This window comes from Pteronotus mesoamericanus, unplaced genomic scaffold (assembly GCF_021234165.1).
Source record: "Pteronotus mesoamericanus isolate MK-2021 breed Mesoamerican mustached bat unplaced genomic scaffold, CSHL_Meso_final scaffold_371, whole genome shotgun sequence".
NCBI lineage: Eukaryota > Metazoa > Chordata > Mammalia > Chiroptera > Mormoopidae > Pteronotus > Pteronotus mesoamericanus.
This window is the reverse complement of record NW_026555314.1, coordinates 2985794-2999190: the sequence shown is the minus strand read 5'-3', so window position 1 is coordinate 2999190 and position 13397 is coordinate 2985794. Positions and strand designations below refer to the sequence as shown.

The window sequence follows — 13397 nt, the reverse complement described above, 5'->3', positions numbered from 1 at the left end:
TTTATCCTTCCCATTTTAAGCATCTTCTAATTTTTATTTTTTAAAGATTTTATGTATTTTTAGAGAGAGGAGGAGGGAGGAAGAAAGAAGAGGGAGAGAAACATCAATCAATTGCCTCTCAAATGCACCCTGAGCAGGGACCGAACCTGCAACCCAGGCACGTGCCCTGATCGGGAATCGAACCAGCGACCTTTTGGTTTGGTGGACAACAGCCAACCCACTGGGTCCCATTAGTCAGGGCTGTATTTTCCAATTACTTTGTTTCAATAATCACCTGTTTTCTGCCGGAGCCCTGACTGATACATTTCCCAGTAGAGGGTGGCAGACTTCTACAGTTCAGGTGTGTGAATCCGCAGACTTGAGGTACTGTGTAAAGACAGGTAGAGTTGTCTTTTGGTTTAAAAGAAAATTGTTAAGTGTGAATATTTTTGTGAAGCAACAATATGTGAATTGCTGTGGAAAAACTTTTGACTTAACGAGATTCTCTTTAGAAAATTCTCTTCTATTTGGAAAAATGAAGTTTGGGTCAATACATAGTTTTGCCTTTGGGATGGTAAAGATCAGTAAAAGTGAATTCAAAAGACAAAAATGAAATGAGGGAACTGTGCTGTGGACAGCATTGAAGTCACGGGACTGAGGCAGCAGAAGGAAAAGAGCGGCAGGAAGACCCAGAAAGAGCTGAGACTAGGGAACTGGAGGGTAGAATCAAATTTGAACTCTTAGCTTTCACTCTGCAGCTATGTGCCCTTAACCAAGCTACCTGATGTCTCTAAGCATTGATGCCTTTATCTTTAAAAGCTTTGCTGAAGTATTATTAAGACAATTAAATGCTAAGTGCTCAGTAAATTTTCTTTTTATCCCTGCCGGATCCTCTGCCTTATACGAACTTGGGACAATCGTTTCATTTTTCTATGTCTGCTTCTATGAAAAATGATCATGCTCAATCAGGTTATTTCTGCATTCCATTATCTATCTATCTATCTATCTATCTTTGTATATTGACAGAGTAGTACATATTCATTAGGAATCATTACCAAAGAGCCCTGGCCAGTGTGGCTCAGTTGGTTGGCGCATTGTCCCATCACGGAAAGATCAGCAGTTTGATTCCTGATCAGGGCACATACCTAGGTTGTAGGTTTGATCTTCGATCCGGGCACATACAGGAGGCAACCAACTGATGTTTCTCTCTCTCTCTTTGTCTCTCTTCTCCTCGTCTCTCTAAAAGCAGTGAATAAATGTCCTTAGGTGAGGGTTTAAAAAAAATTATTACCAAAGAATAATCAGTGAAAGAAAAATCTCCCTTCACTCCAGTGTTCTGGTCCACCTGTACCTTCCACAGGGTCCATCACAGTTGCTTGTGAGTCACATGTTTTTAGACCGTCTTTGCATGTACGGTGCCTGCGCATACAGACATGTGACCTTGTCCTTGTTTCCAAAGTCTTAGAAAAGCTGCTTTAAAATATATCTGTTATTGAAAATTAATTAGACAAGGAGGGAATAAAGAAGGTTACTGTGATAAAGAAATGAATAAAAAAAGCAAGAAAGGTGTATGTGAAGGGTCATGGGTAGGCCAAGAGATGGAGAGAGAAAGGAATTCTGGGAAACCGAGGGAGCGCCAGCTCCGGTTCCGAGCCCGTGCTGTGCGGCGGAGAGGCGGCTCCCAGCAAGATCTGGTTTCTCTGCTCTCCTGCCTCCAACTTGATTTTTATGACTGCGTAAAAGTCGCCATCTAGATGTATCATATCGAATTCACATTTTTCATTATCGTATATTGTTTTAATTTTTCCAAATTATAAATAATACTTGATTAACACATTTATTCAATGAATCATTCCATTTTTTCCCCTCATTAGGGTATCTCCTTAGACGGAGAATTACTGAATTCCACAAGATTCTTGAATTCTATGGCCGACCCTTCCTGTAGGTGCATTTGTGCTCGCGCTAGCAGCGCAAACCTCCCCGGGCTCTCTGTTCTTGGCCAGCACTCGGGAAAACGCACTGCTTTTACTTTTGGTGGCCGTGTTGTCTCCTCCTTTTGTATCTTTTTTTCCTCTACTTTATAAATTACTTGTGAAATCTAAATGAGTAAAAAAGAGAAAAGTGGCAGCAAAATTGACAACATTTGCTTCCTCCTTTTCCTTCCTTATGTACTGCCCTTACTTCTTAAATGGCTTTTCTTGGCTCGATCCTATTTCTGGTAACCTTTTCTCATCCTGGGAAAGGAGGATACTCAGCAGCCCTTAGCTCAGTGACACCCCACTTTGAGATGGCCTTCCGGAATACCTTTCTTCGGCCCCAGGTGGTTTCAGGGCCCTGGCGGCACACAGCACACGGAGCCTGCTAAGTGCTGGGCACCACGGAGGGCCAGTACGGACTTACTGTTCTGCGTCCACCCACTCCGTAAATCAGGCTCTAAGTTTTCTGCAAGCAGAGTCCATCCTGGTAGACTCCCCACACCTAGCACAGTCCCTGACACGTGTCAAGTGCGTGGGTGGGAACAAATAGGCATAGGACACAGGAATAAAGCGCCTGGTAGTTGAAGAGCAGACTTACGCAAGGGATTTTCCTGTTCTTATTCTTCTGGCAACATATTCTTTTCTTTTTTCCAGCACGTGGATAGACACGTGCTTGGTCCCTATTCTTCCGTCACCCTGATGCCTTGATTACAGTCTTCCTATATTTTATTTGTGATTCCCAATTTTAGGCACATGGCACCCGGTGGCTGTAGCAGGAAGCAGATCCTATCTTAGATGTGTAAGCCCCAACTTTCCACTCCTTCATAAGGTAAAATGTATATAGTGCTCTAGAAAATGGTTAACCTAAGCAAGCTCCAAGTTGCTATCCAACCGAACACAGGGCTTTGAAGGAAGTTTATAAAATTTTGAGCACTTACTTTGTACTCCCTATTTTACCTAATATTCTAGTGAAAACACACTGAACAAAAATGTGTAAAAGAAGAAATGAATCATTCATGTATGACGATCCCATTTTCCCCAGAGCACCAGAGGCTGTGGGTCGGCCTGATTGTGCTCAGAAGGTAGATACGCGTAGAAAAAAGTCACCGGGACCATCGTCTGCTTCTTCTTTGCTGATTTTTCAGGGTGCAGGACAGTAAACCTTTGTTTTTCTCAGAGCAAATCTTTCTTTTTCTTTATTCTGACAAGTGGATATATTCTCTATCCTCTCAGAATTGCTTCTGAGGACATTTGAGAACTTTGAGGACATTTTTTGGGACTTTGCAAAGTTGCTTAGTGATTTATTGGGGAAGATTAGTTTTGTTCTTTATAATTAAAAGTAAATCATGAGGAGATATTTTGAGACTATGAAACGTCTTGTCCCTTTTCAATCTTTCACACTCTAGTTTTAGCATCCATCGATGATTCTTGCCTGAATCAGTTAGTACTTTGAAGGTTGAAAAATGGAGGTTTTGTAATTCCACTGATCCTTTGTCATTTGTTACTTGGCATTCTGTCAGGAAGAACCTTCTCTCCTTCTGCATTTATTTATTTATTTACTTATTTATTTAAATCACTGTGAACTCTGCATTCTAATTTTATCTAATGGGCTATGACTCATTACTGTCATTATTTACTCTGATGCTCAATTTGTCCCTGATTTGTCTACCGGGAGCCTCTTCACACTTGTTCCCACCTCCTTTTAATGTATCACAATATATCTTTAACACTTTGCTACTTTTTGGCAAAACGTTATGTTTCAGAGCCATTCTGCACTTTCTCCACCCCGTCCCTGGTTCTATGTAGAGACAAATGGTGTTTAAAACTAAGATATAAATGCTGGGTGCAATGAGCTGTATTAAATGTAATTCTGCAAGCAGGTATTTACTTAATGAGAGAATATCCGTAGTTGTAAAATACTCATTTACATGTTTCTCCCTTGAAGACGGCTGCTTGTAACAAGCGATAACCCTGCTCTGTGGCTGAGCCAATGCTCTGTGGCCTGAAGCTGATGATTCCTAAGTGTCACCTGTGGTCCTCTTTGCACCACTTTTTACCTGTTCACGCGACAGTTCCCATCAGAACCTCGGGAGGCCACATGAAAGGAAGAGGTGGGGCTGAGGTTGGAGGAAATGAAGCCCCCAGACTCTCATCCACACAATTTGGTTGCAGATGCCACTCAGTCCGGACTCCTTAAAGATAGGACTGCTTGTCCCATTCGTCTCTTTCATCCATGTTGTACATGGAAGTGCTCGAGTGTTGTAAGAATATGTAAAAGTAAAGATAAGCAAAATATTTTTTAAAAATCCGTCATCCTGCCACCTAGGGGTAGTAGTTATGTTAGGATTTTATATATATTATTTTGGGGTATTTTTCTGTGTGTGTAGTTCTGATGTCTTAGACAGGTTGGCAAAAACTGTATGTGTATATGTATGCTATATCCACAACATATATGTGTATCCTGCACAGACAGATGTGAGCATGTTAAGTAGGAGTTTTTAACTTTATTTTTCATCCTGTAACACACTGTAAGCAGCTTTCCATGTGATTAAATATATATGAAAATCGTGATTTTTTTAATGACTACCCTTATTGTGTTTAAAACTGTAAGATCAGTGGGGTGATGTGAAATGTTTCATTTGCTGCACAGAAAGGCAACGTTGTTTCCTTCTTTTTTATTTTATTTATTTTTTACCTTCGTGGGAGGACATTTTTTTTTTTGTTGTTGCTTTTAGAGAGAGGAAGGGAAACAGAAAAACATCTATGTGAGAGAGAAACTTGGATCGGTTGCCTCCTGGACACACCCAGACCGGGGATCAAACCCGCACCCCAGGCACACGCCCTGACCGGGAATCAGGCCTGAAGCCTTTCAGTTGTGGGACAATGCTCCAGTCAAATGAGTCACATCGGCCATGGGTATTTCCTTCTTTTTAAAGAGCTTTTTAACAGTGATGTGTTCATCTGATGAGCCTAAATTCCTTTCTATATTCTAAAAATGGCTTTCTCTTTGATTTATTCTTAGGCACCAAATTCTGCATATCCCTCCCCCCACCTTGATTCAGGTTTCCTTCTTTCCAGTCCCGTCCTCCTTTTTCATCCTTTACCAAAATCCAAAGGGCAAGTCGGGAGATGTAAAGTCTCTCGTGTTTTGCTCACCATGGACTACAGCAAAGTCCCAGACTCTGGTGCCAACCAGTCTGTGCTCAAACTGATTCTAGCTATTCTAGCTTCGTGTCTGCTTTGCACTTCCCATTCCCTAGCTGCGGAGGAGCCTGCCCACATCCCAGGTGGGTAAATAAATAAGCAACCCTTTCCCTTCCCTCTCACTCTCCAAACTCCACCCCCAAAGACCGATGAGAAATGGCGAGAATGAAGGTATCATGTGGCTCTGCGTGGTCCATCCCTTTATATGGCCCGTCCCCACAGTCTGAGCTAGGACAGCCACCTTGTCAGAGCCCCACCCGTCCCTTCCATTTGCAACCCTTGTCCTTTGTAGGGAAGGCCAACTGTTGTCCAGCTCAGGTTAGACCTGGATTCACAAAGTCAGTGTCTGTTGTGCACTACAGGAGATTACAAGGTCCCATTGTAGACGTACATGCAAGCTAAGTCTTCTGATCAAATTTATCAGCAGTAAAGTTGGTTGTTGTTTTTTTTTCCTTATCTGACACCTGTGTCTAATCTCTCAATTGATTCTGGACTCAGAAAAAAAAAATAGCGATATGATTTTCTATCACCATTAATTGACCCCAAGCCTCTCCCACCCCTCTGCCGTGTAGGCAGCCATTCGGGTCCCCCTGTCACTTGCCATTCCCAAACCCGCAGTGCTTTTTTCCCCCGGGACCTTTTTTGTATTTCCTTTGTGATTCCCTTCGCTCAGAATGTCCTCCTGATTTTCCCTGCGGGTATACCTCTACTCATCATCAAGATTAATAGCAAATGCATTTCTAAAACCATGTCCTAAAACATATTGTCCATTTCCATAATAACAATGTAATAATCAGAGACTGTTTCTGAATAAAGATCTGGCATGAATCAACCTGCTATAAAATAAAAGATACACAACCATTTTGGAAAACAGCTTGGCAGTTTCTTAAAAAGAAAAAAAAAAGAAAAGAAAAGATACACTTTCTATAATACTCTATAAATAATTTTTGAGAGTAAACTTATTTTCCAAAGCATGCAAAAAGCTATTGCATGTGTTAAATCCTGGTGGTGATGTTAAATTTTTTTTTAAAAAGCTATTCCATGTACTGATATTATTAGGAATCTCAAAGACAATAAAGTGACTATAGAGCACATGAAAACTGGAACGCAACTATAACATAGGCCAGCTAGTCATTCACTCACTGGCTCTTTAACCATTAATACAAATAATTATTGTGTCATGAGTTCCTTAGATGTTAAGTATTAATATTATTATTATTATCATTGTCATTATTATTATTGGTATGACTCACATTGCATTAAAGAAGCTAGCCAGATAATTCATTGAATGCATTTCTGTTTATCCAGCCTAGAAACTTATTATTCATTCTACTAACCAGTGTAATTTAGCTTGTTAAACAAAAGAGGAGTCATCAAGGAACTGAATATTTTAAAAACTTTGTGCAGGAGTATAGAGAACAGTCTCTGAAATTAGGAATGTTTATCTATTTTATCCTGCAAACCACACCCAAACAACATTCCCTTGGAAGGGGAAAGATCGTTTAAAATAGAGCAAAACTTGGAGGGAGAGTTCGTTACACCCCTTTAAGAAGGTGACTTGGCAGGTGCGCCTGCCTTCGTCACGGGGGTGTGAGAAAGTCGCCCCGCAGCCTGCGGTTGCCCGCCTCCGCCCCCGCCTGCGGCCGCTGCGCCTCCAGGCCCTACTACCCCGTCCAGGGCTGTTGACTGCAAACAGCAAGAGTTGATTCTGGTTAATTTTGGACCTAAAAAAAAAAAAAAAAAAAGTGTTAATTGGCAAGAAATAGGACTGTTAGTTCACAGACTCTAAGAGTAAGTGAAGGAACCAGCTCTTGAGCCAGGAAGGGTTTAGAGGAAGCCAGGTGGTGGAGCTGCAGCCAAGCTACCCCACGGGCCCAGCCGGTCGGCTGTGCCGCCCACGCCTGCTGGCCCCGCCCACACCCACCCAGCACGTGTCATCCACTGGTCGGCTCTTTGTCTTTCTTTATCTTCGCAAAATGAAATAGAAATTGTTTCTGTTTCTTTGTGTCACTTGCCACCCACCCAGAGTCCTGCGTGGGCACCGGGCTGGCTGAGCTCAGGTCTCACGCTCTCTGGAGAGATTTCACAGAGGGAGGCCGAGTCCTGGCTCCAGCCAGGCTCACACGAGACCAGATTCCCAGGGGCGTTCGGTCTCTCCCCAGCACGGAAGGCGGTTCAATGCTGGACAGTCACAAACAAGCGCTTCTTTTTATCCCTACTTACATTTTTCTTTTGACAAGTATTACCCCTACTTACTTTTTAGTTTTCAACCTGGATTTCACTTCCACAGGGAGGCCCTCCCTGACCTTCCAGACTCAGTAGGACACCCCTGTCAAATGGCTTCCCAGCACCCCAGAACTCCTTACTAGCACACTTACTGTATTTCTAATGAGTTATCTGTAAGTATCTGTTTGGTCTAGGTTTCCCCACCTACTTTATACACTTGAAAGGTCAGGAGCTATGTTTGTTGTGACTATTGCTTTATTTTTAAAGCAAAGCACAGGGCCTAGAATGTGGTAAATGATCTCTCCGTATCTGTTGGACCTTGTCTATTTCTATAGTTCTTAAATTATATTTCTAATTTACAGTCTCTCCCCATCCCCCTTCAGCTGATACTGACTGCTGGGTGATTTCTTTGGATCTATTCTCCAGTTTATTTATTTTCTCTTCACCTGTGTCTAATAGGCTGTTTAGCATATTAAGAGTTTTTAATTTCAACTATTATGTTTTTACTTCTAAAAGTTATATTTGATTTTTAAAAATCTGCCTTGTTAATTTTGTTGTTTTTCTTCTTTGTACTTTCAAGTTACTCTTTTTTTCCTTTGAACACATTAAGTACATTTATTTCATATTCTGTCCCTGATAAGCCTCATAATTTTGCAGGTCTCGTTCTGTAGCTTGTGGTACATCTTTCATGATTCTCATTCCTAGCAGTTTATTTTGTGTTTCTCTGGGGGTTTTCATTAAGACTTTGTGATTCGTCCTGGCTCAGGGGTTCAGTTAGTTGAGCATCGTCCCATGTGCACCAAAAAGTCGCCTGTTTGAGTCTCGATCAGAGCACATGCCTAAGTTGCAGGTTCCCCTGTCTGGCTGCGTACGGGAGGCAACCAATCAATGTTTCTCTCTCTCGTTGATGCCTCTCTCTCTCTCCTGCCTCCGACCCCCTTCCTCTCTGTCTAAAAATCAATTTAAAAACATATGCTTGGGTGAGGATTTTTTAAAAACAATAAACAAAAAAGAGATCATGATTCTTGAATACTTACCTGGAAAAAGTTATTTGATATCTGGATTTAAATTGTATTCTCCAAAGAGGAGTTTGTTTTTCTTTTTTCTTTTCCTTCCTTCCTTCCTTCCTTCCTTCCTTCCTTCCTTCCTTCCTTCCTTCCTTCCTTTCTTTCTTTCTTTCTTTCTTTCTTTCTTTCTTTCTTTCTTTCTTTCTTTCTTTCTTTCTTTCTTTTGTTATATGCATAATATGAGTTGGGTTTTTTTTACCTGGAACACAGAGGTGGTGAAATTCATAGGGGATATTTTTTCTTTTTCCGCCCTTGTACAGCCAAGGCCAGGTCAGACACATATCTGTGCCTTCTTCTGGGGACTTCTTCTTCCTCTAATTTAACCATGGAAGATGTTGCCCTGTGGGATCCAGTGTGATGAGTCAGTAATGGTTCCAGACCCCCAACCTTCTTGAGCCCCTTTATTGCTTATGTCCTTGCATAGGCAGCCCAGTTAAACCCTGACTTTGAGCCACAGGGAATCCACTAGTTTCCTAAGAGCAAACCCCAAGTTCAGTGATTTTTTTTTTTTACTTTTTTCCTACTTTTTATCTTTTTTCTTTTGCTCTCATGAGAATTCACTTAGTTTCTGCCAGCTCAAACATTAACAAATAAATGAATTTTTTATTTTATCCAGAATTCTCAGCTTTGTTCTTTCAGCAGAGACTTTCTGAATACAAAATTTGTAAGATTGCTGGAAATAACTGCCCAACCACAAATAACTTCTGACTTCTAACACCAAAAATTAGAATCCTTGTTTTTGAACTTCATATAAATGAAATCATGAAGTATGGTTTTTGTGTTTGGCTTCTTTTGCTCCATAACAGGCTTGTGGCATTTATCTATGCTATTAATTTCCATAGCCACATGGAATTCTATTTTATTAATATTCCACACTTTATTATCCAGTCTACAGTCAATTAACATGTGGGTTGTTTTTAGTTTGGAGCTATTATCTATAATGGCACTATGAACCTTCTTGGTATGCCTTTAGGTAAGAATGTGTACTTACTTTTATTGGGTATGCACGGAGAAGTAAAATTGCTGGCTCCAAATACATATATTTGCCCAAATTTGTTAAATACTACTACTACTAATTTATTATACCATATACAATGATATACAATAATGTCGTACTATTGTACCAATGGTTACAATGTAAAATTGTAGCAGTATTTATTCCTTGTAGTGATGTAATTACTCTCCCTTTATTCCTCTTCCACCTATTTTAGGCAGGTATCTAGTGTTCATAATTCTCTGCTTTAGGGTTTTGGGCTAAGCATAAACCAGAAACAGCTTGCAGTTAATGCCCTACCCCTTTTTGAAACCTAATTTGCTGACGAGATAATATTGGCTGGTTCAATTAATGAGAACTCAGAGGGCAAGGAGAGTAAAAGACAGAGAGAGATTCCCTTGGTCAACCTGGGATGGAGGTCAGTGGGCCTAGGAAATAGCAGAGGCCAGAGAATCTGAACAGCCACTTGCGCTGATTTCAGTAAGATGACTATGTAACTGGTTATCCAGACCCATACACTTGAGAGTGACAGGGTGTGCTACTAATAATTATAGTGATACTGGATGAAAATCAGCACTTTTCCAGGCAAACTGGGATTATTTTAGGCAGCCTCAGTAGAAACTTATAAATGCAGTTGCTCATGTGTCTTTGAATGTTTCTTAGACCATTCACGTAGAAGATCATAGAAAGAGCCGCTTGTCACTGGAGAACAACAGAACTGAAGACTTCAGGTACACCCGCTGTCCTCCCCGAAGTCTGCACATGTCTGTGATGTAAATTGGTGCAGGTGAGTGTGTGTGCTTCCTTACATATCGACGCAGTGTTTTGATTGCCTCACATACAGCAAAGGCCTGTCTGTGGCCCTTGGCCGAGCTGAGTGCAGGTGTGTGTGGGCAGGGGGTGGGGGGGTCTCCACTGTTCTGAGCAGCTCGAGGTGCCAGAAATGTGTTGTCTGAGGTGCTCTTTTCTGTAGTGGCTACAACTCCGATCTAACTTTTCTCTTGTATTATTCTCAAATTTCTCTTCGAAAACGTTGGAATGTTGGCTAAAATAAGTTTGGGGCCACTCTTCCTTAAAGTCAAGCTTAAGCACCCAAGTTAATGAAGGAGAGAAAAAATGAGGTCCCCAACTGCACACAGGAAGTCCTGAAGTCCCTGGAGGAAATGGAAAGTTTGAGTGGCGCACCTGAGTCCCAAGATGCTGGGTGAGCATCATCATCCCCGCTCTAAACAAAGAGTGCGATTTCTTCCCTGCAGGGACGACCTGAAAATTTCCTAGGGGAGATGGTGCCTAATGAGGTCCCTGAGATCACCAAAGAGCATCAAGTTCTTCATGATACACTAGCTGGGGTTCTGGGGGCAAATGAGCGTTGCTATTTTTTCTCCTGAAGTTGATGTAGACCGTCTGAGAATATCCACAGACAGAAATCTTGGTCTATTCCTAGAGCCCCTGGAGACCGGGGGCTGCAGAAGCTCTGGTCCTTGGCAGCAGGGGAGTCAGAAGCATTGGCATGAGGCTGCCTGCTTTACGCACTCACACCGTTTTCTCCTTTGGGCTGATGGAAAAAGAGATGCAGGCGGCCCTGCCCTGAGGGAGCCAGGGAGCAGGAAAGTGAATAGCTGAATCCCAGCTTGGCTGATGAGGTGCTTGTAAACCCACAGCCAAGAGGTCTGAGGTATATTGATCCCTCCTCTGCTCTCAACATTGACTTTGATGAGATGGTGTGAAGGGGCTTAGAGGAAGAAGGTAGGATGTGCAGAAACAGCAGGGGACACTACTGTCTTCCTCTCTGGGGGGGCGGGTGGGGGAGAGGACCCCATATCTGGCTGGGAGAGGAGGCACAGGGCAAGTGGAGACCATGGGGTACTTGAGAGCTCTCAGTACATCCTGAGGCGGAGGGCTTCCGGTTGCGCTCCTGGCCCTTGGGGGGGTCTTTCTGAGAGTCCGTGAGCAGCCAATGCAGGCATTCCATCTCCTCATCTCTCAAGAAGGGAGAGAATTCCTGCTACCCATGCCCAGCCTCTGGCGTAGATTCTTGGTCAGCCCAGGGCCACTGAGAGTTAGTCACAGGCACATTGTCAATAGCTCAGTCGGGGACATCAATGAGAGAGTGTTACTGAACCGCAGTATGTGTCCGATGCTCCAAAAGGCCAAAAATCAAAACATCAGTGTTTGACAAACAGCGATGAGGACAGGAGACCTAGTGGTACCTCAAATCCATCTTGCCTGAGGGACGAGGTAAAGGGTTTTGAAAGGGCTAAGGGGAACGGGTATGCGGAAGCGCTGGTGGAGCAAGTATTCACTGGAGGACCTTGGAACGTGGCCACTTACAGTAAAGAGACATCAACACTGGGTCTTCCTGGACAACAGACCAAGTTCCAGTTATGTTCTGGTCCTTCAGTTCTATGGTGGGGCGGGGGGGGGGGGCTGGTCGTTGGGGAGACTTTGGTTCCAGGGGCAGCTGAAGGCCAGGGTTCTCTCACTGGCGCGTGCTTCAGCTGCCTGACTTGTGGTTTCGGTCTGTTGTCTCTAAATAACAACCGAGCACCTCACCAAACAGGGTAGAACCATTTTGAGCTGGGTTGGCAGTTGCAAGAAGCAAGGCACGAGGGTCCACCCAGCTCCGTCTCATCTCTCTTACCCTCCATGCTTCTGCTTGTCATCAAGCTTTGTATTTTATCCCTTGTTTCCACAGACCACTCCTCAGAAGAGAATGACTCTGCGAAACAGCTCCTTGGTGACTGAATTTATTTTTGTGGGATTCTCAGAGCAATCAGAGCTCCGTCTCCCCCTGTTCCTCCTGTTCCTAGTGATCTACGTGTTTACCGTGGTGGGCAACTTGGGCTTGATCACCGTAATCGGACTGAGTCCCAGCCTTCACACTCCAATGTACTTTTTCCTTTTCAACTTGTCTTTTATAGATCTCTGTTATTCTTGCGTCTTTACCCCCAAAATGCTGAACGATTTTGTGTCCGAAAATGTCATCTCTTTCATGGGATGCATGACTCAACTATTTTTCTTCTGTTTCTTTGTCAATTCGGAGTGCTACGTGCTGGTGGCGATGGCCTATGATCGCTACGTGGCTATCTGCAGGCCTCTGCTGTACACGGTCACCATGTCCCCCCAGGTCTGCGCTCTGCTGATGTTTGGTTCCTACGCGACAGGCTTCGCCGGGGCCATGGCCCACACCGGAAGCATGCTGCGACTGAGTTTCTGTGCCTCCAACGTCATCGACCACTACCTGTGCGAGGTGCTCCCCCTCTTGCAGCTCTCCTGCACCAGCACCCTATCCAACGGGCTGGTGTTCTTTGTTGTTGTTGGAGTGGTCATCGCAACATCTAGCATCAGCATCTTTGTCTCTTATGCTTTGATCCTCTCCAGTATCCTCCGTATTCCTTCTGCTGAGGGCAGGTCCAAAGCCTTTAGCACGTGCGGCTCCCACGTAATCGCTGTGGCTCTGTTTTTTGGGTCCGGGGCATTTACCTATCTAACGACCTCTCTTCCTGGGTCTGTGGACCGCAGTAAATATGCTTCAGTCTTCTACACCAATGTTGTTCCCATGCTTAACCCTTTGATCTACAGTTTGAGGAATAAGGATGTTAAACTTGCCCTGGGTAGAACCCTGAAGAGAGTGCTTTTCTGATGATTCTGTTTGTATCAGTTAATTACTGGGAAGCTTCAGAGTATCTTTTTATCTACAGATGGGGGAATTTTCAGGTTTTTTTCTTCCAATAGGTTCTTCTCACCACTTTAAAAACTAGTCCCTTGTTTATACTCTTCTTGAAGATTATACTATTTTGTACTACTTAAATGGGTTCATTGCATGCAATTTAGCATCAATTAAGTGGTTATTATTTACTTGACTCTAAGGTGGGCCCAAGAGCTGAGTAAAATGAGACTCCGTGGCTTTCATCTGTTTCTTGGTAGGCTAAATGGGTTCAGCCAAGTGAC

General features: G+C 43.2%; 1 protein-coding gene across 1 annotated transcript; it reads left to right on the top strand.

Annotated features, from left to right (window-relative positions):
* Nucleotides 1-12144: 12144 nt before the first annotated feature.
* Nucleotides 12145-13089, top strand: LOC129086366 (olfactory receptor 8B4). The gene has a single exon (XM_054592843.1). The coding sequence runs from the start codon at nt 12160-12162 to the stop codon at nt 13087-13089; it is 930 nt and encodes a 309-aa protein (XP_054448818.1). The 5' UTR covers nt 12145-12159.
* Nucleotides 13090-13397: the final 308 nt, after the last annotated feature.

Coding starts and splice junctions, on each gene's coding strand:
- LOC129086366 (XM_054592843.1), top strand. CDS start 12,160: ATGACTCTGCGAAACAGCTCCTTGGTGACTGAATTTATTTTTGTGGGA.